The sequence below is a fragment of the Panthera uncia genome (assembly GCF_023721935.1).
Source record: "Panthera uncia isolate 11264 chromosome D3 unlocalized genomic scaffold, Puncia_PCG_1.0 HiC_scaffold_9, whole genome shotgun sequence".
NCBI lineage: Eukaryota > Metazoa > Chordata > Mammalia > Carnivora > Felidae > Panthera > Panthera uncia.
This window is the reverse complement of record NW_026057587.1, coordinates 3,396,719-3,424,307: the sequence shown is the minus strand read 5'-3', so window position 1 is coordinate 3,424,307 and position 27,589 is coordinate 3,396,719. Positions and strand designations below refer to the sequence as shown.

Here is a 27,589-nt window from a genome sequence, read left to right as displayed (position 1 = left end):
CCCCCAATCCCCTGTCTGCCTGGGAGCTAGCTGGCAGAGGGCAGAGCTGGCCTGTGGCGGCCACAGGCTCACTTACTTTGTTGTGCCCACGGCGCTCTTACAGGTTTTCAGATCCGGAGATTTCACAGGCTGGTGTGGACTTGCAGTTCTCTAGAAAGTCCCACCGAGTCTGGCATGGTTGGGCTCTGCTTCCCACCTTGGCACAGTTCCCTGTGGCTGGGCCAGCTTCCCCCACGGCAGCCTCGCTTTGGAAGCCCCGGTGAGACCCCTTTCTCCTGCTCCCAAACAGACTCTGGCGTCAGGTCAGCAAAGGGGAGAGGTTGGCTCCAGGGCGAGGGCGCGCTGCCCAGGCCCCCCCTGCAAGCAGCGAGCTCCGGCCACAGCGCCGGGGAAATGCGCCAGGGCCCCCAGCTTGTGGAGCCCCAGGCGGGGGTCCCGGAGGAAAGGCCTGCCCGCAGGGGCAGGGAGGGCCTCCGGAAGGAGAAGCTGTCTGGGTGGGCTCGGTGGGTGTGGAGGATGGGCTCGGGGATGCCCCTGAGGACAGAAATGTGTGCGACCTGTGGGCTCGCAGCGGCCAGGTCACCTCCGGCGTGGGGCAGCTAGCTTCCTGGGTGGCGCTGTGCAGGCAGGCTGGGCCTGAGACCGGGGCGGGAGGGGGGGGGGGGGGGGCTGGGGAACGTGGCTCCCCGCGCCAGGGGCCAGGATCCAGGATCCAGAGGGCCAGGCCCACCAGGTCCTCTGCAGACGCTGGCGGAACAGGGCTGTGCAGCCACACTGCCCCAGCCAGGATGTGCCCAAGGGCCGAGGCCCCGCCGTCCCACAGGCGTTTAGCTGCAGCGGAGGGGGGTAGAGGAGGGGGGGCGCCGTGGGGACCGCCTCCCCGCACCGACTGCCACTTCCGAGTTGAGACCCGCCCGGGCCTCCGGCTGTCCGCCCACCGCCCCCCACACTTGCGGCCTCCACTCCACTCAGAGCGCGCCTCCCGCCGGCCCCGCTCCAGGCACCGTCCGTTAACCTTCTGTTCTCATTCCAGAACCGGGCCAGAGCATGCCTTTCGCCCCCGAGTGCACGCATGCTTGCCCCTCACCGCGTCTGAGACTAATCCTGTCTATTTTCTTTCCTTCCCCCATGTCACTTCGGTCACACCCCGCATTAACACACCACCCTTTAAGGAGTGCTTTCAGAGTAGCCGCACTGAAGGGGTCTTCCCGGAGCGCCCCGACCACCCCCAGCAGACCTACCACAGTAAGGGGCTGTTCAGTATCCCCGAAGTAGCCGAGGACGGGGAGCAGCTCTGGTTCTTGCACAAGCAGGGCTTAGGGTACTCCGCCAGGGCCAGGGCCCGTGCCCGCGCCCGCAGCGGGGATGAGGCCCCCCCGGCGTCCTGGCTCCCGGCAAAACCCAGGGGCCCCGGGGTCGGCCCCCACGCCGAGGACTTCGTGCCGGAAGACAGAGGCTGCCGGTTCGGCCGCTCGGCCAGCAGGAGCCCGGACAGCGGCCTGGACTGTGGGAGCGACGAGGAGGAGCTGCACTTCAGCTTCTGGAACACGGCCAAGTGCAGCCCAGGCCCCGGGCACTGTCGCTGTAGGAGGAGCCTGAGGCCTCTGCTGGCCCGGCGACGGACGCTGACCCGGCAGAGCAGCATCGAGGAGGACTTTGGGGAGCAAGCAGTCCCCGGTGACGCCCTCGGGAGCGATGGCGCCCCCCCGAGCCCAGAGAGAGCCACCCCCGGGAGGTCTGGCTGGGAGGAGCCCCTGGCTCACCAAGGCTCGCGGGATGTCTGCAAGAAAAGCGTAAAAGTGCCCGACAGTAGGGCCACTGGCCGCCAGGCACAGCCGCGTCCCGGGCCCGCAGAAGGCCCCTTGGTGTGTGAAGTACGCTTCCTGCTCACGTCCGCTTGCCAGGCCAATCCATTTCCATTCTCTCCCCCGGTCGATTTATTTTGGTAGCCATCCCCGGGGAGCCCCTCTGCTGGCTGGCTTTGGTTTCCATGCGTTTTGATTTCCGTCCCATTGCTTCCTGATCTTTGCCCACGCTGACGATCCCTTTACTTTGCTGTCGAATACTGACCCCCTCCCCCACCCCCACCCCACAGAATCAGCGATGATTATGGCTGCTGTAATTCAAGGGCAACTGAATCTAAATTTTAATTAAGGGTTAGCTGAACTGTGATTATCCAAAAGTTTGGCAACACTTTTTTTTTTTTTTTTTTTTTCCAAAACGAACCCCAGGGACCTGTTGGTGACCACCACCAGTAGTCTTTACTGATGGTTTTGGTGTTTGGTTGGTGTTGTGTTTTGGTCTTTATCCATAACTGGGGGGAAAAAAAAAGAACAGTTATCGAAGAGATCCATTTCTATATATTGTTTCCAAAGTGGTTTTGTTTTCGTTTTGTTTCCTTCCCCTTTCTTGCCTGTGTCCAGTTTTCAGAATGGGTTTTCCATCATCTGCTGTAGACGCACCCCCTGCCTTGTGTTCCAGGCTTGCAAGTGGGCTGTGGAGAGTAGGGGCTCATTCAAGGCTTCGTTCATGTCTATATTGTGCCCTCTTTTCAGCACATCTGCTCCTGTCACGCTGAACTTTTCCATGAAAACAAGGGCGAGACGCGGCCGGGCGCCAGGCCTCCGGTCTGAGCCCGTGCAGTCGCGGTGTGTCCACCAGAGGGCGCCGATCCGTACCCCGCTGAGTCACCTGCCACCTGCAGCCCCCCACTACCTGCCCCTGCTTGTCACAAGCCGCCTAATTCCCGGGACTCCCTCACCACCGTTCATGCCCCGTGTCCCTGAGAACTTCCTGACTCAAATTACTTCCCAGTGAGCTGGAGGTTTCGCTGTGACTCGCTCGTATGATTCTGACCTTTAGTGCAAATTAGGAGTGAACCCGTCCATAAAGGAGAACCATCCGAGTCAGCCCTGAAAATTGATTGGCGCCTTCGGATTAGGGCCAGGACGTTGCCGCGAGTTTCACAGCCGATAATGCGCAGAAACTTCTGTCTTTGAGTTTTTGGTAACCTCACGTACAGCGCGGTCCAGGCGGGATGTTTGGAAATGCAGTCATCTCCCCGCCTCCGTGATGGCTGCCGGCGGTGGGCGGTTCTGGGACCAGGCAAGGGTCGTGGGTGGTCAGAGGTGCCAGAGGCATCAGGTGCCTGTGTCGGCCCCTCTCGCTTTGGTTCCAAGATTCCGGCTTCCGCAGCAGTAGCCACAGGAAACAGTGCCTCCCGAGGAGTCCCCTCTTGCCCCCACCCCCGTGAGTGTGTCGCAGAGGGACTCTGGTCTGGAAGACGGGGCGCCTGGGGTGAGCAACTTGTTTCTCTTCCAGGTGATTCAGCTAACCTTTCAGTTAAAAGCTAAGTTTAGTTGCCTTTAGAGCTTCCGCTTCTAAGTTGACTTGATTTGGCTGACTTAGTTCTTGTGTCCCCCAAGGCTGGCGAGACTTATGACTCCGTTGTTTTGTCTTTAGATTTTAGGAAACCCGGTGTCTGCAGGACGGGCCGACAGGGCGGACCACGCGGGCCGGAGGTTCCCCCACGGCAGTGCTGGCCCTCAGAGGTCGCGGCCAGTGATGGTCCCATGCATCGGTTAGTGGGCCTGGTTGACACCTTTCTCCTTCTTCCGAGCACAGAGCCCGTGGCTGCTTAGTCCTTGATCTAAACACGTTTAAAAACTTATGAGAAATAGCATTTCAACCACACGCAGAAAACTCTCCATTGCTTATGGCAAAAAGAAGGCAGAAAGCACAGGATAGATAAAACCAAGTACCATATTGGCTTCTTAGGTCTGTCTTCTCCCTGCCGATCTTTATTTATGTTTTCCCGGAGCGGCCGGACGGCACGAGCCCCGGAGAGATCGCAGTGCACTGCCTCCCACGTCCCCGCTCGTGCTCGCGGGACGTGCGCGTGGTCAGAGCGGCACGGGAGCGGGGATGGCGGCCAATCTCCAAACACAGAAATAAGCCCCGAGTGACGGAGAGTTGTCCGCGTGCACAACACGCTCTGGCGGCCGGGACCCAAAGTGACAGAAACGCCAGGAGGCCCAAATGTGTCCTCGGAGCATGTGCCGCCCTCCCCCATCCGGTCACCTCCCTGCTCGCGAGTCCCCGTCTGGCACCCCATGTCCGTTCTTTCCATTCCTTTTTGGGATTGAGCCAGCCTTGCTGACATCCGTCATCTTCGTCCCTGTGACCGACCCGCTGGGCCAGGGGGACGTGGTGGGCGGTCGGATGGGAAGATGTCTGCCAGGGTCATCAGCCCAAATAAACCAGCCTTTCGTGAAAACGCACGCACACGTGGGAAACAGAGCAGGCGGGACTGGGGACGGGTAGAAGAGAATGAGACCCCTTGCCCTGGCAATTCAGGGCTCCAGGAGACAAGTTAGGGGCCTCCAGACGCCCGCACACACGGCTCTAATCGCAGCCAAACCGCTGACATTTGCTAGACTGTCCTTTCTGTCACAGCAGCTGGAAAGACGGACAGACGTGGTAACACAAAACATTCTCTAAGTGTCATCCTCCTTCTGGACTTCTCTTCCTTGTAAAGTCCAGACAACAGGGAAAAAAACGTTTCCCCTTCCACCTTCACAGCCTTAGGATGTTTTTATTTATTGGCGACAATTTCACGGGATAGGGTCTCTTCCGTTAACTGGAAAATAAGCGGATCCGCAGTCTGACTTGGAAGACGCTGGTCTCTCCCGTAATCTGTGCGTCATCCCCCGTATCCCTTTCCGAGCCCGGCGGGGTTCTCCTGGCGTGTAAGCGGCTTGTGGGGGACTGACGGGCCGTCTGTGGAAACGAGGCAGGCCTGGGCCAGACGCACGCCCAGACTTTGCTCTCCTCTGCGGTTGTTGTGGGTGTCCGGGTCTTCACTGGGCTGTGACTGGAGGCACGGAGGGCACGGCGAGGCTCGTCACGGAGCCGCTGCTGTTCCCGGGGTGGGAGCGTTAGTGTTGTGGGTGCTGGGGTGGGGTGTCCTCCGGCCCCGGTCCCCTGGGAGAGGGAGGGAACGTCTGCCCGTGGCCGTGGACTGCGGGGGGGGGGCGCACAGGGGAAACATCAGTGCGTCCGAGTCGGGCCAGCGGACGCTCACCCCGGGATGGGCCTTTGAGTGGCTGTGTCTTACGGTAAAGGATTGAAAGGGCTGCACGCGTGTCTCGATCTCAGTAAGACTCTAGTGACGTTAGTGGAAAGAGTAACGCTAACGTTGTAACGACGACAAAAGCTCTTGATGACGTAACTCAAAAAAGCGCTGCATAAATTTGTGACTTATTGCTTTAATTGTACCTGACTTCTTACCGTGTAGCGATGCAAGAAACCACGTAAAAGCACGATTGGTGTCATGCACGCGGTACGTTCACACACACACAGAAACGCCTAGTGTATTCTCAAAGGACAGAAGTGTCGTGCGCTTGGAAGCTGCCAGTGACCCTCGGGAGCTAGTGGTCGGTGACGCGCCAGAAGTCTTTCCCCCCAGGTCCTCTTCCGTTTTTCTTGTGCAAATATCAGTTGTCATTTTAGGGGTCTGCTCTACTCCAGAAGCATCTGTGGTCTTTTCCAGGGGACCCTAAGTCTACAGACCATACGTTTCCCCAATACATTTTTAAGAAGCAACGCACTCACGATTGAATTAAAATACCGTACCTTTTCGTATTCTCTGGGTTTTCCAAAATGAAGGAAGCAGCGCCCCTCCTGATGTAAAAAGACAAGAGTTGGGGAGCTACAGCTGTAGTGTCGATCTCACAGTCAGCGTGAGGGGGGCCTCAGGACACGGGTCGGTGACTCCACGGGTGGATTTCCCTGGGCCCGGCTTCTGGCTTTCTCCTGTTTGGTGTTTGTATTTACCCGTGTACCCGGAGGGTGCCCCTTCCCCTGGCGAGGATCCCGTTCTAGGAGTCTGTGGCCTCTCCAGGTTTTCCCATTTCCTCGGCTGTCCCGGCTGCCGAGCTCCCAGAACGAGGAAACGCAGCACATTCTGTGCGCAGAGGAACAATTGAAAATGAATATATGAAGCTTGGCCCGTTAGAACAGAGATGCCTTTTCCACGGGTTTCCTGGCGAGGAGAAAATGAAACGGCGCGAAGTATGTTTAACACACGACTCCCTCTTTCCCTGCACAAATGACCGCGGACGTTACCGGTGAAGGCTGCTGGTCTCAGGCAGGGAGGGCCGGCTCTCACCCGTATAAGACGGTGCTTGTTGGCACGGCACGGCTGGACTCAGGAGGCCTGTCCGGGCGCATGGTGTGCAGACCCTTTCTCCCTCCTGAAGAGACCCCCCCTGAACCCGCCAGGGTGACCCGGGGTCATAGCCTCAGGACAGAGGGGGAGGAGTGCCCACACCAGGTCAGACCAGGGCTGGAGGGGAGTTCCTCCTCCTCGGGCCGGACCCCCGGCCGCTCCCTGCGGTCTCTGGGGAGGCCGGGGCCATGGCCACGTTCCACGTGGACACCGTCCTTCTCTGCAAGAAGAGGCAGTGAAGCCCCCCTCCTGCCCACACTCCCACCCCCTGCCCCACCAGAAAGAGCCCGTGGGGCAGGTGGGCAGTTCTGCCGTCGTCTCCCCCCGTTTCAGGAGACTCCGGCTGGAGCCTTCGCTGGGACCCAGCCTCGGATGCCTGCCCTGGCCTCCGTGCCTCGGGCAGTGTGGCCACCGTCAGGGTCCCTGAGCCGGGCCAGCTGCCGAGGGTGTGCGGGCCAGTGCAGACCGCAGGGGTGGCTCGAGACCCTCAAGGACGATGGCCGTCGTGGCCAGCCTCCACCTAGGAGCGGACCTAGTCCCCGGCCCTCGCGCTGTCTGGCCATCGGAGACGGCCGAGAACCCCTGGGAGTGAGTCTGCCTTCCCGGCCGTTCTCCGTTGTCCGCCCAGGGCAGGGCGCTGCTGGCTGTGCTGTCGCGGGCACCGGGCCCCTTCTGCGCACCAGCCACCTGCCCGGAGTAGAAGCCGGCCGCCTTCGTGCTGCTGACGGTTTTCTCCGCCTCCCCCCTGCACGTGCTCACCCGAGACCCCAGAGGCCACGGGGTGGCTTATGTAGCTTCCCACGATTTCAGTTAGGTAACGTTGAAAAGTAGGGGGAAATGCATGAGATCTTTCCATTGACCATAAACAAAATAAAAACTTAGGACACGAATGACGCCCCCCATTGACAAGCTTTGTTCCCTGGCAGAAGAGAAATCACTGAACTTCTAGATTATCTAGGCGTCCTTAAAGGGTCCCCAATTTAAATAACGTCAACAGTGCACTGCATTTTAAAAGTCCACTTTTTCGGCTGCTAAAGTGCTTTTTATTTATTTTTCAACTATTTTTTTTTTTTTTTTTCTGGGGAAGGAAACCGAGTGGCTTGGTTCTTCACTTGGTCTCCTGTCTTTTCTGCGTCCCTGTGGCGTCCTCCCGTCGGGGTCCTGGTCGCCGGGGGCCTGGCTGGCTGTGTGAGCCGCCTATGCTCTGCCTCGGTGGCGGTTCCCATTCGCTTCCCGCTGCTGTGGGAGCGTGGCCCGTGGGAGCAGGGCAGTGTCATCTGCCAGCGAATTCTCTGTCCCGCTACGATGACGTATACAGCGACACCGACGATGATGTCTGATATACGAGAACATAATAGGATTTCAAAGAATAACTTTTAGCAGCTGGATGGTAGGGGAGTTCTGTGAAGAGTGCATTTGTTGCTGCTGAAATATTTAATTTTTTTAACGTTTTATTCATTTTTGAGAGACAGAGACCGAGCACGAGTGGGGGAGGGGCAGAGAAAGAGGGAGACACAGAATCGGGAGCAGGCTGCACCCTCCGAGCCCTCAGCACAGAGCCCGACGTGGGGCTCGAGCTCAGGAACCGGGAGATCGTGACCTGAGCCGAAGTCGGCGCTTCACCGACTGAGCCCCCCGGGCGCCCCTCTGCTGAAATATTTAGAGCTGAGCGGACAGCTCAGCGGATGACCCCGGACGCACACACGAATGTGTCTCGGTCACGGGAGGAAGGCGCCGTCCTCGCCTGCTGTGGACACGGGTGGCGCTCTGCATGGTGGCGGATGGCCTGTCCATCCCCACTGACCCCTCGCTCGGGTCTGCGGCTGGTGAGGCCGCCCAGCATCACCCACCTGTCACGGACTCACGCGGGGCGGGCCTTCATACTGGTGCTTGATGACCGCGATTTGCCACTCAGACCCACTGGTGTCGGTCCACACGTTAACCGCAGACTTCTTTTAAAAGATGAGTTCTGGTGTCTCAGCCATCCTTATTCCCTGAGCCATATTTCGTATTAACAGCACACATTTCTGAGTCAATGAGGGGCGGGGGGGTGGGGGGCATGGCGGGCGGGAATCACCTAGCTTTCTGTCTTTGTCCCCACCTGCTCCCAGATGAATACAGTGAGCGAGACCACCTTTCTCCAGACTTCTATGAAGAGTCGGAAACAGACCCTGGTACAGAAGAGCTCCCAGCCCGAATCTTTGTGGCTCTTTTTGACTATGACCCCCTCACCATGTCTCCAAATCCGGATGCTGCAGAAGAAGAGCTTCCTTTTAAAGAAGGACAGATCATCAAGGTGGGGGCTTGGCTGGGGCCGCCGGGCTGGTGGGGCACTTGGGGGGAGGGGGGGGCTGATCATCAAAGTGGGGGCTCAGCTGGGGACCACTGGGTTGGTGGGGCACCCAGGGGGACAGATCCTCAAGGTGGGGGCTCGGCTGGGGCCGCTGGGCTGGTGGGGGCACCCGAGGAAGGGGGGAGCGGTCTCACCATACCTTAGCTCCTTAGTTCGTCCCAATGGCTGGCTTTTTTCTGTTGCATTAAATATCCAGCCGGCTGAGCAGCAGAGAGGAGGGACGTCGTAGGTCTGAAGTAGGAGCTGGAGAGAGAGCCTGGTGCTCAGTGGCAGAGGGAAACAGGGAGCCCTTGAGCCCTAAGTGTTCAGGTTCCCCAGAGGGCACGCCAAGTTGCATTTGAACGTGGTTATGATACGTGTCCAGTAAGACACGCCCTTAAAGCGTGGTGCTGTGACCCCAGAGAGTGACGAACAGCTCTGGGTTAGGTGAGATTCCTAACTTCTGGAATCCTGACACGCCACACCGTCTGGCGGAGGAAGCCACTTGCTGCGGGCGGGGACACCGCCGTGTGGGGTCTAGACGTCCTCTCCGTGGGTGGGGTCATCGCACACGGCCTTCGCTGCGTGAGTTCAGATACGCAGGCCGCGCGCAGAGTGGAGCCAGAGCCCCGACTTGTGGCCCCACCGCCACCAGCTGATGGGGAGAGCAGCGTCGTCCAAACCCTGGGGCAGAAACTCGGGGGCCGAGGGCAGGAGCGCAGCTGTGCAGGGCGCGCGTGGGTGACCGCGGTCTCGTTCGTTCGAGCGTGTTCTGACGACGTGCCGGCAGGGCCGAGGCGCTTGTGAACCCACGGTCCTGCCGCCTTGGCCTTTCACACCGGCTCCAGGTGTATGGGGACAAAGACGCCGACGGCTTTTACCGGGGGGAGACCTGTGCCCGGCTCGGCCTTATTCCCTGCAACATGGTCTCGGAGATCCAAGCCGACGACGAGGATATGATGGACCAGCTTCTGAGGCAAGGGTTCCTTCCTCTGAACACGCCTGTGGAGAAAATAGGTAAGAGACCGGCCCCTGTTCACCTGCACCTCCCCCCACCCCCACCCCCCCGCCCCCCGCCCGGTGGTCCGTAGCCACGCCACAGGCTCACGGGCGCCCAAGGCGTGTGGGCAGGGTCCAGTCTGTGCCGTTTAAACGCCACGGGGGAGGGGTGCCTGGGTGGCTCAGTGGGTTGAGGGTCCGACTTCGGCTCAGGTCACGATCTCACAGTTCGTGAGTTCAGGCCCCATGTCGGGCTCTGTGCCGACAGGTGGGAGCCTGGAGCCTGCTTGGGATTCTGTGTCTCCCTCTCTCTCCGACCCTCCCCTGCTCACCCTCATCTCTCTCTCTCTTTCTCTTGAAAATAAACGTTAAAAATCAAACGAACATCCCAAGGGAATCCGAAAGTTAACCATCCACTTTTTGGGGCAAAATCCACTCTACAAACCAGGTCATAACAGTCCTACACGCTTTATGGGCGTACGTGCTCGACATATCCCTGCAGACACAGAAGATTTTCTAATGGAAGATGAAGTGTAGCCTTGCTTACTTAAAGTCTGTCCCGTCTAGAAAACAGACTACCGCTCTGAGGGTGTCTTTGACTGGATGTTGTGTCCCCCCTAAAATTTTAAGTTACGACGTAAACCCCACGGCGATGGTGTCTGGGGGGAGCTGAGGTCACGATCGTGCAGCCGTCGGAGGGGCATTCCTGCCCTCTGAAAGACGCCCGCAGACGTCCCTTGCCTCGTCCACCCTGTGAGGACAGGGCGAGAAGATGCCATCTGTGAGCCAGGACGCGGGTCCTCACCAGACCCCGAATCTGCCGGCGCCTTGCTCTCGGACGTCCAGCCTCCAGAGCCGTGAGAAGTGACCGTGTTTTGTCCCGGCAGCGCGGACGGACTGAGACGTCGGTGACGTGCCTCGAACATTAGCCCGTCGGTGGTGAAGTCCCAGAGGCTGATGAGGTCTTGCCACCCTCTTCCTTGCTTCTCCAGAAGCCATCAAGGGTTTGCACCTGTAAGGTGGACCCGATGACCCCGCCTATCACGAACCAGTCCGCGAGCACCCGTGAACACACAGCAGACTATTTTCAGTGACTCTAAGCAACGTTAATGTGTGTGATCTGTGATCTTGCCCACGTGCAGGAAAAATCCACTCGTTAGAAGCACCTTTGCTTTTTCTAAATAGGAGACAGATCCGTTGGATGCCATTCGTGTTCAAGGTTTTAATACTTCCAAAACATAAGAACTTAGCTCGAAATTAGATTTCAGAGACAAAACTGAACGACTCAAAGAATACGCATATTTTTAAGGACAGTCACAAAACCACATCAAACGCGTTTCAGTCTCTTTGGTGTGAACGAACGCAGCATTTGAGGTTAGAACCCGCATCTGGTAGTCGAGGCCGCCTGTGAATGTGCTGCCCGGGTCAAGTCCACGAGGCTGAAGCCGTCTGAGTACACGCCGCCTCTGTCCCCGGAGCCACGTGCCCGGTTCAGAGGGGGAGCGGGCTCTGTATGCCGCGGACCGGAAAGCCAGCAAGCGCTCTGCCAGAAACCAGCTCGATCCATGTGATCGGTTAGGTTAAATGTCTATTTTATTCTGTTTTCCCAAACATGACTTTTGAAGGAACCAGACTGGGATACTAGTGTGTTTCTAGCACCAGGAACTATCTAGTTGCTACGGACTGAGTACGCCCCTCCCGCGGCTGGGGCTGGACGACGGTGTCCGCCTCTCAGTCCCTTTCGGACACCACGCGCGGGGAGACAGGAGGGAACGGTGCACGGACCGGAAAAGAAGACGTTCGACGTTTCCTACTCACAGGTGACCTAAAATCTAGAAAATCTCAAAGGATCCCGTAAATTAACTAGTGAGTTTATTAGCAAGGTCCCTGGATACAAAAGCAGTTGTCTTTCCAAATGTTAGCAGTGGAAAATTTGAAATGGAAATTTAAGAAGTAATACTGTTTACGGTAACGCAACAGAGACGCGAAAGGGGGAGGGGTGAGTCTAACGAGATGGGTGCGGGATCTGTGGGCTAAAGATCCCCAAGTGCATGGAGGCGCCGTGTTCCCGGACTTGGGGCGGCGAGACGTCCCGCATCCCCAGACTGTCCTATGGATGCAGCACAACCCCAGTCAACGTCTGGGCAGGGATTTGTTTGGAATCGATACGCTAAGCCAAAAACGTGTATGAAAAGGCAAAGGAACTACCGTTGCCCAAGCAGATTTAAAAGAAGAGTGGACGTTAACGGGATTGTAAGACCATACAGGGAGACGAATCCAGATGGTGGGATCGGAGGACACAGAGGCACACACGTCAATGGAACGGAACAGAGTCCACAAAACGGACCAACACATAACACCGTCCACGGATTCGCGTCCACGGTCAAGAGGCTGTTCAATGGGAAAGGACAGTCTTTTCCATAACAGGTGCTGGATTCGGTGGGGAAATGAAGCTCGGGCCATACTCCCGCCAAACCAGAAGACTTAACTTAAAACTGAACACGGTCTCAAATGTAAAAACTAAGACCGTGAAAGTTCTAGAAGAAAGCATGGAAAAACTTGGTGGTGGTCAGGCAGCACTGTCTTTGATGTGACACTAAAACCATGCCACGGAAGAGGAAAATTCTGATGTTGGACTTCATGGAAATCGAGTCGTTCTGGGCTGAGAAAGACACCGTGAAGAGAAGGAAGAGAGAGGCCACAGGCTGGGGGAAAAGATTTGCACGTGACCCAGCTGAAGGGGGACTTGAATTCAGAGGACACATGACAAGCTTTCAAAACTCAACAACGAGAAAGCGAATGACCAATAACAATGGGGACAAAAGATTGAAGAGATCTGGGGGGCTCAGTCGGTTAAGCGTCCAACTTTTTGTTTCGACTCAGGTCACGATCTCACAGTCTGTGAGCTTGAGCCCCGCGTCGAGGTCTGAGCTGACAGCTCGGAGCCTGGAGTCTGCTTCGGATTCTGTGTCCCCCCCCCCCCCCCCCCCCCGCCCATCTCTCTCTGCCCCTCCTCTGCTCACTCTCTGTCCTGGTTTCTCCCAAAATAAATAAAGAAAAAAGATCGAAGAGATCCTTCACCAAGGAGGACACATGGAAGCAAGCACGTGGAAGGATGCTTCACGTGATCAGTGAAATGCAAATTAAAGGCATGGCAGGGAGCCAAGACTCACCCACGGGCATAGCCACGGGGCACACCATGCGTAGGAGGGATATGGAGCCAGCGCACCGTCCGCCGGAGGTGAACCCGCCTGGGGCATCTCCGCAGTCAGCCTCCTTCCGAGGCTAGACACGCTTCCGGCACAGTCCCCCCGCTCCCCCGCTGAGTGCTCACCCCCCAGGAATAGGACTTCCCGCTCAAATCCTGCACAGGGTGTTCACAGGGGGCTTGCCCGGGCACCACCGACAGCGGGACACTCAGGTGCCTTTCCCCTGGTAGGCGGATCGGGTAACTGGTGCGTCCACACGGGGGCTGCCCCTCGCGCGGGAGAGTAGGACTGCTGATGCACGCGGTCACACGAGCGGGTCTCCGGTGCACTGTCCCCGTGAAAGAAGCCACTTTCTAAAAAAACTATATCTGGGATGATTCCACTTAAATGCTACTCTGGAAAGGTAAAAGTCTCGGGACAGAAAGCGGACCGGTGGTTACCTGGGGCTGGAGGTGGCATCAGAGAAGCATCCGGCAATTTTGGGGGCTGACAGAACTGTCCACCTTGGTTGCTGCCAGCTGTGGTCACAGGACCGTGTGAGCTCCTCGAAGCTTACCCAGCCTCTGCCGGAAAGGGTGAATTTCACTGTTACTGCCACCCGCAGGAATTCGTACCTGCAACTTGCCCTGGAAAACCAACAAGCCCGGGAGTGCTCTAATTGATCCCTGGAATAACTCTCCTCTCTGTTTCGAGGAAGCAAGTGCACAGGCCCTACAACGGTGCCCTGCTTTCTCTAAATGAAGCAGTGCCTCTTGGGCAGGAGCCGAGGTGCGGGTGATCTCTGGATCTTTGCACAGCCGGGCCCTGTGCCGGCTGAAAACCACTGACGGGGCACAGAACCAACTTTAGGTGCTTGCAAAATACCTGCCTTCCACGGTTTTCATTTGTACGAATTCCAGAAACCAATTCTAGGCGCAGAGTGGCTGTGTTTGGAAGAAATGCACAAATGCCAACTTCCCCCAGGAGCAATGTTCTGAATCGTTTAGATTTATTATTCCGGAGAATCCCTGCTTCACCTGTCTCCCGGCCTGATGGACATGCCAGGGAAAGGAAAGCGTCCTTGGCACTGTGTGTGTGTATGTTGGGGGTTGGGGGTGGGAGGGCTGTGCCCGAGCAGAGATACTAGAACATGCAGCCCAGGGCGACCGGCCCCCCTTGAGAGGGGGCGGGTCTGGTCCCAGCGGCCAAGTGCAGCCTGCTGTGCTGCTTGGGGCAAGGGAGGGGGCACCTCTCCTCTTGAAATAACCACACGACGGCTTTCTTCTTGTGTGTAAACAGAGAGAAGCCGAAGAGGCGGCCGGCACCCGGGGGCGACTCGGAGGGTGGTGGCCCTGTATGACTACGACCCCAGGGAAAGCTCACCGAACATCGACGTCGAGGTACCCGCAGCGCGGTTTCACTGCGGTGCTGCCCCGGGAAACCGGGATCTGGCCTCCCGCCATCGCTGGAACCGTCCACAGGGGGCACTACCAGAGCGGTGAATGGTGTTAGGGAGCCAGGAGGGAGGAGACAGAGCACAGCAGGTGCCGACCAAGGTCGCTGCTGTGGCCGGGAGGTCCCCATCCGGGATGCTCCGGGCAGAGCAGCTGTGATCCTGGTCTGCTGGGGGTGGCCCCGGAGGGTCGTCTTGACGAGGGAAATAAAGCCCGAGGGAAAGCAGAGCAGTACGCCCCCCACCCCCGCCCTGACACGCAAGAAGCCGAGGGACAGGCAGGCCCGGTGTCCTCTCTGCACGTGGCCTGGGCCGGCGTGGCCACGAAGCACCGAGACTCGGAAGGGGACCCGCCCCCAGCTCGTGGGCAGACGTGGAGCGCGACTGACTCACCAGGCACTTGCGTGCAGATCGATTCGTGTGCCTGGTGACGCTTAGACGCGCGCCTCCCTCCCTCGTTTCCAGGTCCGGAGATAAAGCTGCATTCACGTGCTCCTGTTTTCTCACGCCCTCCACCACTGCCTGGCACTGAGCGGAGTGGCATTTGAGAACTGAGTCAAGATTGTTTTGGCGCTCGGGGGGGTGGGGGGGGCGGTAATTTATGTAACGGTCCCCAGTCTGCAGAGAACATCTCCCTGGAGATCAGGGTTTTTCCAGTTAACTATTTGACTACTTTCAAAGAACGGCGACCGGGGGAGCCCAGCAGCGGTCTCGAGTTGTGGCCTCGGACCCAGCGCCGGGGCGCTTTTCGTTTCGGGGGGCCTCACGTTGAGCTGTGCTTACAGGCGCTCGGCGGCCTCCTGCCTTTCTTCCCCGACGACTGAGGGAGTGGCTCCACACCAAAATAACGAGAGAAAGAAGCCAGTAGGGCAGTCGTGAAGAACCTGGGAGAAACAAAAACCCTCCTGGTTTGTGCGGGAAAGTGGCACTAGCTTGATGTTTGTCTCTACAGGCGGAGCTGACGTTCTGCACGGGAGACATTATTACCGTGTTCGGTGATATCGACGAAGATGGCTTCTATTACGTAAGTTTCCGGAGCCCCCGGGAAGCACCGCCTCGCGATCGATACTTTCGCCCCTGACTTAGGTGCGCGCTGTGTGCTCGGCTCCCCGAGAGGCCCGCCTGCCCCGTGTCCCTTCCCCGGGGTCCCGTCTAATGCAGAAAGGCCGTGCTGTGTGCCGCACTGCCCCTTCCCCTCTGTGAGGGGTCGTTCCCACGCGTGTAAGCCGTAAACACAGCACGTGGATTCACGGTCTTTGTCTTTTAAAGTGTATTTATTTTGAGAGAGAGAAAGAGGGAGCAGCGGGGAGGGGCAGAGGGAGAATCCCAAGAAGGCTCCGCACTCCCGGCACAGAGCCCGATGCGGGGCTTGAACCCACGAACCGTGAGCTCGTGACCTGAGCTGAAGCAAGAGTTGGACGCTCCACCGACTGAGCCGCCCAGGCGCCCTCCCACATTCTTGTATTTAAGATTTTCTTCCATCCGGACACATACCAAACAAGTTAGCTTTCTGATTATTTGTAAGGTAACAAATGTGTTTTCATACGGGAGAAGAAAGAAATACGAATGAGCAAAGTTAATGATTTCACACCGACAGAATGTAGAACTCCTCCCCGACCGTCCTCTGGGCTGATGGCTGTTGGCAGTGTTGGCCCGGGGCTCTGGGTCTCCGCCCAGTCGCCTTGGGGGCCCGGCCTCCCCGCTTGGTGCTCCTGGGGGTATGGCTCCTGGCATTTGCTGAGGAAAAGAGTTTTATTACGGTTACTTTATTAAGAATGTCCACCGATAGGCTGATCTTAGTGTTTCTGCACTGGGTGCCTCCTGTGAGAGCCGCCCTCCGAGCCCAAGGGGCCGCCATGGAGCTGGCAGGACTGGGGGGGGCCTGGTGCAGTGGTGGCTTGGGGACAGGACGCCCATCTTGCACCAGCCTCCCCACCACCCCCTTTTATTTTATCAGAATAGTTGGGAAACCATCAAGTCCTTTGTGAGGCAGGTTTCTCTTTGAGTCCAACGAGTTCACGGCTTCGGGCACGTGGACTCAAGGGTCCTCACTTCGTGCAGGTCCTGATTAGTGAGGCCTCTCACGCTTTGTCCCGTTTCTCCTGGGTGAGACTCTCAAGGGTCTGTGAGTGGGACAGTGCCAGGCTTCCTGCCCTGCAGGTGGTTGAAGGGCGGTGGGGGCCCCAGGGGCCAGGGCACAGGCTGCGGGCTGGGCCAAAAGACGGAGGAAAGTGGACAGAAGCTGGCGTCTGTATCACCCAGAACTCAGGCCACTAGTTGGGGTAAGAGTGTCGTCCAGGGAGGACCCCCAGGTTCTGCCTCAGGTGATGGGTGCCCTTGGGAACGTGGGCGTAAGGACACGGCAGAGAGAAAAACGTGCTTTGGCAAATAGCGAGCTGGAGGACAGCTGACCCTCTCCAAGACGGAGCGGCCTCCGTGCCGTTGATCCCGGAAGATTCTGGTGGCCACCAGAAGGTCAGATGCAGCAGCACGCAGCAGAGGGGGCGACCATGAGGGGGTCGTGAGCACTTCCGACGCGTGCGTTCCTAAGACGGCCTGTGGGAGGCCCGGAGCAGGGGTCCGCCTGGACGCCAGCGTGCACAGGACCGTCCTGGGTCGGGGAGCCGCAGGCCCGCGTGAGGTGAACGCGGCACCACCGGGGAGCTGAGCGTGAGGCTGTGCGTTCCCACGGGACACGGGACACGGTCCCACGTCCCCCAGACGCGAGCCGCCCGCGGCCTCACCCGGAGGAGCCGAGTTCTCTGATGCTGCCGGGGAGTCTGGTGGGGCCGGGTTTCCTGACAGACGTCTGGGCCGCGGAGACGCTTGAGTGCCCGCGTGGAGATGTGACTGGGGACCCTCGATGTGAGCAGAGGCCCGGGGGCACGTGTCCTAGAGAGAGTCTGAGGGACGCTGAGGAAAGTTAGCTGAGGCCTCAGGGAGGAGGATTGGGGGCTCGCCAGAAAGGGGAGAGGGGTCTCCAGGGTCGCAGCCAGGGCAGGTGCCCCCGGGCACGTGCATCCCGGGCCCAGCGAGAGTTCTTGCTGGGGAGACGTGGGAGGTACCTGGGGCCGCCTCTCTTGCTTAATTAAGTTTTATTTTTAATTGCAAAAACCGTACAATTGGCCGTCCTCGTCGTCAGGCGTGCCGTTCAGTGGTGGTGGATACGTTACCTGCGTGACGCAGCCGCCACATGGTCGCCGTCCCGCAAACCCGAGACTCCGTCGCCACTGAACACAGTTGGCCTTTACCCTCCCCCACCCCCCGACCCCCGGTCCCGGCCCCCCGTCTGCCCTCCGTCCGCGCGGACCCGCCTGCTGTCGGGGCCTCGTGGAAACGCGGTCACCGCGTGAATTCTGTTCCGCCCGCCTCCACCAGGCACGAGTCCCGTGGGGCCGTCCGCGTCGTAGCACGTGTCCGCCCCCGGGTGCTGCTCCGCGGTGGGGACACGGGTTGGCTCCCCGTTCACCCCCGTCAGGGGCACGTGGCTCCCGTGAAGTACACAGTCGTGAGCGTGCTGCACAGACACGTCCCTCGGACCCTGGCTCTAGGCCCAGGAGTGGAATCGCTGGGTCGGGGGGTGCTTCTGCGTTTAACTGGGGCTGCTGGACGGTTTTGCCCCCGGCAGCCACTCCGTTCCACGTCCCCACCAGCAAGCGCGCGAGGGTTCCGGCTTGTCCGTGTTTTCGGCAACACTATTTTCTGGTCGTGTTTTCTTTAATTGTTTTTGTTTTCTGTCCTGTCCGTTTAACGGATGTGAGGTGGTATCCTGTGATGTTGATTTACGTTGCTCTAAGACGTTCATGTCGATCGATGTTGAGCATCTTCTCATGTGCTTGTTGGCCATTTATGTGTCTTTCCTCAGGGGAAGTGTCTATGCAAGTCCTTTGTCCGTTTTTAAAAACGTGTATTTATTTTGAGAAAGCGTAAGCAGGGGAGGAGTAGGGAGAGAGGGAGACAGAGAATCCCAGGCAGGCTCCGTGCCGTCAGTGCAGAGCCTGAAGTGGGGCTTGAACCCCCACACTGCGAGATCATGACGTCAGCTGAAATCAAGAGTCGGTTGCTTAACAGACGGAGCCCCCCAGGCGCCTGTGCGTTTTTTAATCGGTTTCTTGTTGTGGTGTTGAGAGCTCTTGATGCGTTCCGGACGTTAACTGCTTCCTAGATAAATGGCTTGCAGATACCCTCCCATCCCGTAGGTTCCCTTTTCACGCCGTTGGCCGTGTCCTTGGGCGCAGTTTCTGGTGCGGAGGGAGTCGGCTGCCCGTCCCATGCCGTCGTTTCCTAGACTTGTGAAGAGGGACGCAGATTCCCATGTACACCGGGGGTCACCAGTTTGGGACTTGGTTCTGGGCACCGCGGGGGCAGGTTTGTGTTGGGGGTGGTGGGGAAGAAGCCATTAGGTGGCTGTGACCTGCTGGGTACAGATGTCCCGTGGATGGCGACCTGTGTAGATATGGAAAAGAGAGAACGTTCCGGAAGGGAAGCAGTATCGTCCGAGGAGGGGTCAGCAGGTGCTTTCATTTGCCCACGTTGTTTGGATTTTTAGAGAGATGACGTGTGTGGACGGATCAGTAGCTCCCCGTCTTGCCCGCACGTCACATCGCCCCGGATGGGTTCGGTCCGTCTGGACCTGCGTGCCGCACAGATGGTGTTTTTCAAGGCTCCGTAGGGATTCTGAGGGCAGCCGGGGTCGACGGCCGCTCCGTGAGGGCATCCCAGCCAGTGGTGCCCAGGAGTGGCCCCGGGCCCCGGGCCCCGGGCCCCTTGCCCCTTGCCCCTTGCCCGAGACACAGGTGCCTCGGCGTCAGCCCAGACCGGCCAGACGCAGACCCCGGGGAGCTCGGTCGGCGTGTGGTGAGGCTGTTCCCGTGACCGGGGTGGGTTTGGACACACCGGGGTCCCTTTGGAAGTTCCTCCGCTGTTGAACCAGAACAGACCCAGCAGGCCACGCTGCTCGAAGCTTCCCTCCCGCAGCTGGAGCAGGAAGTCGGGTTCCGGAAAAACAGGGTAACTCGTTCTTCTGTGCTTCCAGGGGGAACTTAATGGGCAGAAAGGCCTTGTCCCTTCCAACTTCCTGGAGGAAGTGCCTGACGACGTGGAGGTCTACCTCTCCGACGCGCCCTGTCACTACTCCCGAGACGCACCGCCGCGCTCCAAGGCCAAACGGGTAAGCACACGCCCCCAGCAGTTTTGACTTGTGTCCCGCTCTGCCACGTACGGCCTGCCACGGTCCTTGTGCTGGTATTTTTGTATCTTTTGTCTCCGCCCTTCCCTGGGGGTTGTGCCTCGAGATTCTTACGCAAGCTTATTTAGTTCGCCAAAACAGACCCTCTCGATTCTTCCAAATCCGCCTTTCCTCACCAAGGGAGCCCCCGTCCTACAGCATAGACGCACATTCCGGTTCGGTTGAGAGCGAAGGGGTCGGCTAGTCCTTCCGTCCAGGGGGCACTGGCGGCCGCCTGCCCCGCCAGGGTTTCAGATCTCTTGCCACAGACCCGAGGGCTCCTCGAGCAAAACTGACTATTCGATTACATTCATGTGTAGTCTCTCATTTTTATTTTTTTCCATCACTGCCAGTTTTTATATATTACATTTTTATATATATATATTTTTATTTCTTTGCTCATCTGCTTGGAAACAGAAGAAGAGTGTTCATTTCACACCCTAATCAGGCACTGTAGCCCTTCACGTAAGTGAGCAGCTGAAGATACCTATAAAGATACCAACTTAAGCTACCTTACACGGACGAGTGCAGTAGACTTAAGGCTTCACTGTGGGGTTTAAAAAAAAAAAAAAAAAAGAAATATGTCTCAAAAACTCATTGGACCTAAAACATCAGGCCGTTACTGGCCTCAGTTGTAAAGCAACTGAATCTGTAGTAGGATAATCATGTTGAAAACTCCTTTCCTACTGTCTCCATTAAGAACATTTCAAAGGCCAACATTGGGAACATATTTCTTAACAGGCTAATTGTTTGTTTACATAGAGAATGTTCCAATGTCTCCTCATAACTGAAGCTGCATATCGCATCGTTAGCCCCCCTCGGAAAAAGCACAAGCTCACGACTCTGTTTACTCTAGGAGATCTCACTCCCAAACACGTTAACTCGAGATCGAGCAGATGAGTAGTGGGCGTGCGGCCACCTAGCGTTGGCTCCGAACACGCCCCGGGCCGGCTGGCATGCCAGGCGAGCTTCGCTCGAGCCACCGTACCTCTCTCGCGCGAGCGAGCCGAGGCTCCTCGCCAAAGCACAAACACGTGTTCCGAGCACACGGGCGGGGGCCCCAGTGCAGTACTGAGCTTTGCGACACATGCAGCTCCAATGATTGCCTCAGACGCATAGATGGTATCTTCAGGTGTCCTTTGGGATGCTTTACTAGGTGTTTTCCATTGGAACGAGACCTTGATTTTAAATCCAAGCAAGCGTCAGGCCCTTGGCTCCTCTCGTGTGCCTGCTGGCTCCCGAACACCCGTGCTAGGCAGACGTTGCGGCCGGGGAGGCGAGGGGTGCGGGGCGGAGGACCCGGGTCTCCGGCGCGTAGAGCGCGGGGACGGGGACGGGGATGGGGACGGGACGCACCGGGTGCCACCGCGCGGAGGACCCGCAGGCACCGCGGCGCGCGCTCTGTTGGCAAAACCTCATCTCCAGTCGCTTGGAAATGATGAAAGGCGACAAGGGCCTCGACGCTTCCTTTGATTGCAATTGAGGTTCATTTTAGTTTTTCTTTTCTTTCAACCGGTGTGCCGTCTGCTGTAGCCCACTAACCCCCCCCCCCCCCCCCGCCCGCCCCTCGGGGACGCCCCCGCCACGGTCCGCACTTCCATAGCCGAGCCCCGAAGCCCCCTTTCAGAGCGTTCGCTCGTGCGATGCCGAGGGGTCCTCGGCCACTTCCACTCAAAGCGGCACCCCCACCTCCCACGCTCCCGCATTTGGTCTTGACTTACAAAGTAAATTACTACCCAGCTTTGTTTTGCCGAAGCAACGGCCGCCCCCCAGCCCCGAAGACAAAGTGACGGCAAAGCAGCCGGTGGTGGCCAGGCCGTCCCCCTCGGGCCCGCTGCCGGGGCCCCCTTTCCACCCCGAGGGAAGCCGCGGGCCGCCCCTTGTCTTGCCTGGTGGGAGACGGGGACAGTGTGATGTCACCGAGTGGATGGATGTTGTTGGCGCGCACGCACTCAATAAACTGTCACACTGTACCTACTAGGTTCCTCCCGAGGGTTCAGGTACAGCAAGGAGAGCGTCATCCCCCTCAGCCCATCTCCATTCGGGGTCACCTACGTCATCTATGGGTACTGGTAGTCCTGGGAGAGGCAGGGAAATGTCCTCGAAAAAGAAAAAGGGGCTGCTTTCCAAAGGCAAGAAACTGCTGAAAAGGCTGGGTGCAGTGAAATGACCCATGTGCTTCTGGACAACTCCCACACCTCCGTAATTCTCCTTAATTCCAAACTAGGGCTTTCATGACTCAAGTACCTTCCTAAACAAACACTCTTCTCCCCTGACACCAGTAGAGAAACGCTCTTTGCGCCACCGCGCACTTTAAGGCCACCGCAAGGACAAAGAGCTGCTGGTGCCCCTCCCCCCCGCCCCCCCCCCCCCCCCCCTCCCCCCCCCCCCCGCCCCGCTCTTGCCCGAGGGCTGCCTGGAGGCCGGGGGGCTCCTCCGCACGCACGCGGGGGGCCAGGGGCTCCTCGGGCTCCTCCGGTCTCTGTGCATTTGTCATCCGCCCTTAAAGGAATGGTTTCCACCTTGACCCCCTTTCCAGAATGCTTGCCTCATGACGCATAACTCACTCTAACTCTGGTCTTGAAACTCCTAGTTTAACCGCCTTGATGTTCTGCCTTATAAACGCACAATGGTTTGTACTGTCCAATAAAATCTACGGTGTGCACTTCGTACGTGTTGTACATTCAGCGCTCGTCACCCCCACAGACACACTGCTCTGGAATCGAGTTGTGCATTCCGAGTCCCGGCTTCTCGTCTTTCCAAGCCAGCCGGGTAACACAGAAACACAGAAAAGAAATGTTTACTTACTCAGATCATTCAAAAACAGAGAGAGAGAGAGAGAGGGAGGGAGGGAGGGACTTTGTTCGGACAAGTCCCACTCCTCCAACCTGCCAGGAAGCTGACCAGGCTCATGGCTTTCCGTGTCCCCTCTCGTGGCAAATGCATTTCTGTTACTTCCGTGTTTGTCCAGGGCCCGCCCCCCCCCCCACAGCCCCCAGCAGCGAGCAACACACAGTAGAGCAGCCCCCACGATGCACAAGCCACACGTACAGCCCCCGAAATCTCAGTCTGTTCACATCGATTCCACACCAGTCTCCACCACTGGCACTCGAACAAGAGACTTGCAAAGTTGCCGGCAGATGTATTTGATGGTTTCTATTTTGTAATTCTTGTCCACTTGTAAATTGTTTTTACTCTTTATACATACTTTTCAGACTGCCTTTCTTTTGTAATTTATGGAAGGTTTATAAACGAATGACCAAGCTTTCCCCCATTGTGTCTTCAAAACCTCTATTGTAAATTGTAATATATTAGTGTGTGGTCCATTTATTAAAAGGAAGTTACTCAGTGTGTGGTTACGTATCATGTGCGTGTGTGCATGTGTTCAGTTAGTGTAAAATATTTTCTAGAAATAAAATTTGTTATTTTATACAAGGCCGTTTACTCTGTGTCTTTGTTTCAAGCGCTTTTCATCAGAGCAGCCTCCCAGAATTCCTTTCTCCCGTGCGCACAGGCGACAGACGGCCCGCTCGGGGAAACGGAGGCAGTTGGCGCTGAGTGGGTAGCTCTTGTGCGCGAGGACCGCTCTCGTACAGCCAAGGCTTCGAGGGTGAACCCCAACCGTATTTGTAACCTTTCCCCTGGCAGCTTTACAGTTCAGATGATGGGACTAGAGAACACCGCACAATGTGTACGTGTGAGATCCAAGACCGACCCACCAAGAGCGGGATGCTGGGTGCCAGGGCGGGGGGGAGGGGGGCACGGGAAGGTCGGAGGGCACAGAGCTTTAGTTGCCCAAGATGAATCCACCTTGAAGAACTAATGTAAAAACAGTGCTAGATGCAACGGCATGTCTGAGGTTAAAAAAAAGAATTCTAGTTCAAGAAATGCTGATTTAAGAAATTAAAGTCTACGCAACGGTGTGAATGCACTTTGCGCCACCGCACAATTAAAGATGGTTGAAATGGCGAAGTTTCCTGCGTATACTTTACCACAGTAAAGTATAAAAAAAAAGTTGACAATTTCTCAAAAAAAAAAAAAAAAAAAAGAGCAAAAGTAGCCAGAACTAATGTTCCTCTACATCTTTGAAAAAATGTACAAATTTCCCAAAATATGTAGGCAAACCCGCGACAGTACGAGCTGCACCTCGCTTTGGCGGACACTACTGAACGTTTAAGGAATAAATGATGCCGACTGTATACAACTCCTGGAGAGAAGACGGATGCCCAGACCCCTTGGGTCAGCCGTATCCAGATACCAAAACTAGACGTCACAAGAGGTCTGCAGACCAAGAGCACCACGAATTTTTTTAAAAACCCTAAACAAAATATTAGCAGATTAAAACAGCTGTTCAAGAAACTTGGCAAAGAAAGGAGTTGATCTCAACTTCATAAAATTAACGGCCAGCCCCATACTTAACGGTGCAAACGTGGACCGCTTCTTTCTTTCCATCAAAAACGACACAGGCGCGTCCATTTGACTGCTTGTATTCAACATCGTGCTGGGCTTCCAGGCAGCGCAAGAAGGAAAGGAGGGGAAAGAAAAATCACACAGTTTGGAAAGAAAGGAGCAAAATGGTGTTTATGTGCAGATGATATGATGCGAAGTCAGCTACAAGATGCTGTTGGAACTCACGTGCATTGGGCAAGAGAACAGGTACAAGGTCAGCGTACACGAATCATCGGTATTTCTGCAAACTAGCAGGGAACAATTAGGACAGAAATTAGAAGTGGTACAGTAATAAAAATACATGTGATTAGTTATATTAGCATCAAAACCGTGAAATACTTCAGGGTAAAGTTAACAAAATGTGAGCAAAACCTGTATACTGAAAAATAAAGAATGTCACTTAGAAATAAAAGAGCTCTTAAATGGAATATGTTGGTGGTGTAGAAAATGTAATGTTAAATTTCCAATTTCTCCCAAGCGGATCTGTTGATTTAGTGAAATCCCAGTCAGAATCCCAGCAAGCTTTGTCTAGAAATTGAGGAGCTGGTTTAAGTCCTGATACAGAAATGCAAAATGATCTACAACAGCCGAGACAATTTTGAAAAAGATTGAACAGAGTTTGAAAAGAGTCACGTGGCCCGATTTTGAGACTTGTAAGGCTACAGTGACGGAGGCGGTGTTGGTTTTGTGTAAAATGCGCACGTTGAAATCACTGGGATGAACTGGGGAGTCCGGAAGTAGACTCACACATATGTGGTGCGTTCATTTGCCGCAAAGGTACCGAGACAGCTCAGTAGGGGAAGACGCGAAGTATGGTCTTTTCTAGAAAGAAATGTTGCAGAAAGAGCTCCTTACAGGGGAGGAGGTGGGAAACTGACCCTCCTCTCACGTGGTGCACAAAATTTAATCCCAAACAGATCACTGCCCTAAATGAAAAAGTTAAAACTATCAAGCTGCTAAAAGAAAACGGAGAAATTTGGCCAGAAAAAAAGTAAACCCTGGTAACTGGACTTCAGCAGATTTAAAAATGTCTTCTCTTTGAATGATACTTAACAAAACAGCAAGCCGGAAACTGGGAGACAGCAGCATAATGCATAGCACGTGTATTTGACAAAAGAATTGTCTAGAAGGTAGAAAAACATTTTCCAATTCAATAAGACCAAATTTTTTTTTAAAAGTGCAAAAGATTGGAACTTTTTAAATTTTATTTTGAGAGAGCAGGAGAAGGGGAAGGGCGTAGAGACAGGGAGATTGGGGCGCCTGGCTGGCTCAGTCGGTTAAGTGACTGCGGTTCAGCTCATGGTCTCGCACTTCATGAGTTCGAGCCCCACATCAGGCTCTGTGCTGACAGCTCAGAGCCTGGAGCTGCTTCGGATTCTGTGTCTCCCTCTCTGTCTGCCCCTCCCCTGCTCCCGCTCTGTGTCAAAAATAAATAAGGATTAAAGCAATTTTTTTTTTTAAATTTAAGAATGCAGATTTCATTAGAAAGAATATGTTCAGTTGGTTGAACATCTCACTCTCGATTTCCGCTCAGGTCATGATCTCACGGTTCATGAGTTTGAGGCCCGCGTCGGGGTCTGTGCTGACAGCTCGGAGCCTGGAGCCCGCTTCGGATTCTGTGTCTCCCTCTCTCTCTGCCCCTCCCCCGCTCATGCTCTGTCTCTCTCTGTCTCAGAAATAAAAATAAACATTAAAAAAAAAAAAAAAAAAGATGCTCAACCAACTGAGCCACCCAGTGTCCTGAACACGTATTTTATAAGAGATGTAAAAACGGCCAGTGTGCAAGCACAAAAATGCTCAGTATCGTTTGCCAGCAGGGAAATGCAGTTAATAACCCAAATGAGAGAACATTCTACGCCCACTGCTATGGGTGTGTTTAATCTTAGGTTGACTTTAAACATTTTAAAATTCTGTGAAAATTAAAAAGACCGACATCATCAAATACGGGTGAAGACGCGGGGCGGCCGGAGTCGTGTCTCGCAGAGCGGGGCCCGGGCGGCTTCCATGCGGTCAGACTCTTAGCCCGCAGGTCTAGTAGGCCCGTGTCCGCGTGTCTGCCCACGAGAAATAAAAGTAGATACTCGCGTAAAGCCTTCAGAAGTTGCTACAGTTCGTTGTAGTGGCCCCACGCGTGAAACACCCCAAATATACCTGCGTTGGTGAATAAACGTGGAACCGCATGGGACGGAACACAGCTTAGCAAATACACCGCTCACACAGTCACGTGGGTTTGTCCTTGAAACACTCTGCCCAGAGCGGCACAGGGTGCGGGATTTCCTGGTCCTCAATCCCAGAGCAGGTGGAAGGCACGTCGTTGGTTGCTTGGGGACCAGGTGGGAAGGACTCTTCGCAAAGGGGCAGGGAGGCAGTAGACGTTTTCTAAATCTGACGATGGCAGAGCGAGTGTAGGCATTTGCCGAAGCTCGTCCAGCTGGGGATGCGGAGGTGTACGTTGGAACTCGGTGAGTGGATTTAAAACAGAAGTCGGTGAGAGGGAACACAAGGGACGTGTTGTCCAGAAGCAAGGTGCGCAGACTGCCCGGCCCCGGCTTGCAGGCCTGGGGGCCGGACCGGGAAGGGCGGAGACACTGCAGATTAAGGTAGGAGCTCCAAGGCCCTGGAGCAAACAAAGCCTTGTGTCCCGGCCACTTACAGGGCAGGTGTGGTGACCCCGGGGCCAGGAGCAGCCCTGGCCACACAGCAGCCGGGAGGGCTGCCCCTGGCGCCCCCCCCCCCCATCGCACCCTTGTACCGGACAGGAGCGGGGTGGGAGGGGGTGGGGCGGGGGGCTGGGCAGCGCGGACAAGGGTGGGGTGGCCGCGCCTGCGCAGCCGGGGCCCAGAAAGGAAACCCGCCGGCGGCAGGACAGCTGAGGTGCGGCCACAGGCTGGGGGTCGGCGCCTGACGGCCGCTGCCCACGCGGGCGGCTGGCCCCTCCTGTCCTGGTGTGCTGGCATCCCAGTCGTCAGCCCTGGCAGGGCGGCGCGCACCCGTGTCCAGGTCCCAGGCCCGGATGGATGCTCGCGCAGGACAAGCGACTCGGGTGCGCGGCGTGTGCCGCAGGTGGCTGAGTAGACAGGGTTCCTGAACTCGGCCGCGCCCAGGGAACACGAGTGCAGGAGTGGCGGTACCGGCTCGGTGGCTGAGAACCACACCGCGAAGACGCCAGTGAAGCGGACACAAGTCACTGCCCTCCCGAGCCATCCTCGGGAGGGAGACGGGATGAAAGTGGGTGCATCTGGGAAGCGCTTTCGCAGAAGTGAGCCGTGGGGACGGACGGAGTTACCAGGGGTTCCGCAGATAGACCCGGAGGCGCCCCTCCGTGAAGCCGGGAGGCCCCGGGGAGGGGGGGCGGAGGGGACATCGGAGCACGGCACCCCAGAAGCCGGACACAGGGAGCGCTTCCGAGGCGGGGGACATGGGTGTGGGGTGTGAGTGCTGGGAACCCACCGATGAGCAACACGGGGGCAGGGCGGGGCGGGGGGGGGGGGATCTCGGTAAGACCACCGGGTGCGGAGGAAATGAGAGGGTTGAGGGCAACAGAATTTTGTTTTAAGGGGGCGTCCTAGGTCCTTCATCTTGGGTTCCCCTCCAGTGCAGAGAACTCAGAGACCCCGCCCCCAGGCATACAGGTGACGCCCCTGCAGAGAACCCGCAGAGACCCGGCCCCCAGGCATACAGGTGGCGCCCCTGCAGAGAACCCGCAGAGACC

At 56.8% G+C, this 27,589-nt stretch overlaps 2 protein-coding genes across 6 annotated transcripts in view; one reads left to right on the top strand and one right to left on the bottom strand.

Moving 5' to 3' along the window:
• Positions 1-22,863, top strand: part of RIMBP2 (RIMS binding protein 2) — a 71,357-nt gene extending 48,494 nt beyond the window's left edge. For 2 of the 5 annotated variants that reach the window (XM_049620673.1, XM_049620674.1), the window contains 7 exons: positions 3,463-3,580; positions 8,341-8,525; positions 9,410-9,578; positions 14,048-14,148; positions 15,154-15,225; positions 19,237-19,371; positions 21,410-22,863. In XM_049620673.1, coding sequence (XP_049476630.1) covers positions 3,463-3,580; positions 8,341-8,525; positions 9,410-9,578; positions 14,048-14,148; positions 15,154-15,225; positions 19,237-19,371; positions 21,410-21,598 — 969 coding nt within the window. In that variant the 3' untranslated portion in view covers positions 21,599-22,863. Of the gene's footprint in view, positions 1-1,172; positions 1,866-3,462; positions 3,581-8,340; positions 8,526-9,409; positions 9,579-14,047; positions 14,149-15,153; positions 15,226-19,236; positions 19,372-19,845; positions 20,966-21,409 lie in introns of those variants that run through there. The other 3 variants (XM_049620676.1, XM_049620677.1, XM_049620675.1) reach the window with 3 other exon arrangements.
• The window catches only part of RAN (RAN, member RAS oncogene family), a 595,260-nt gene that overhangs the window by 294,855 nt on the left and 272,816 nt on the right, over positions 1-27,589 (bottom strand). The window lies entirely within an intron of this gene.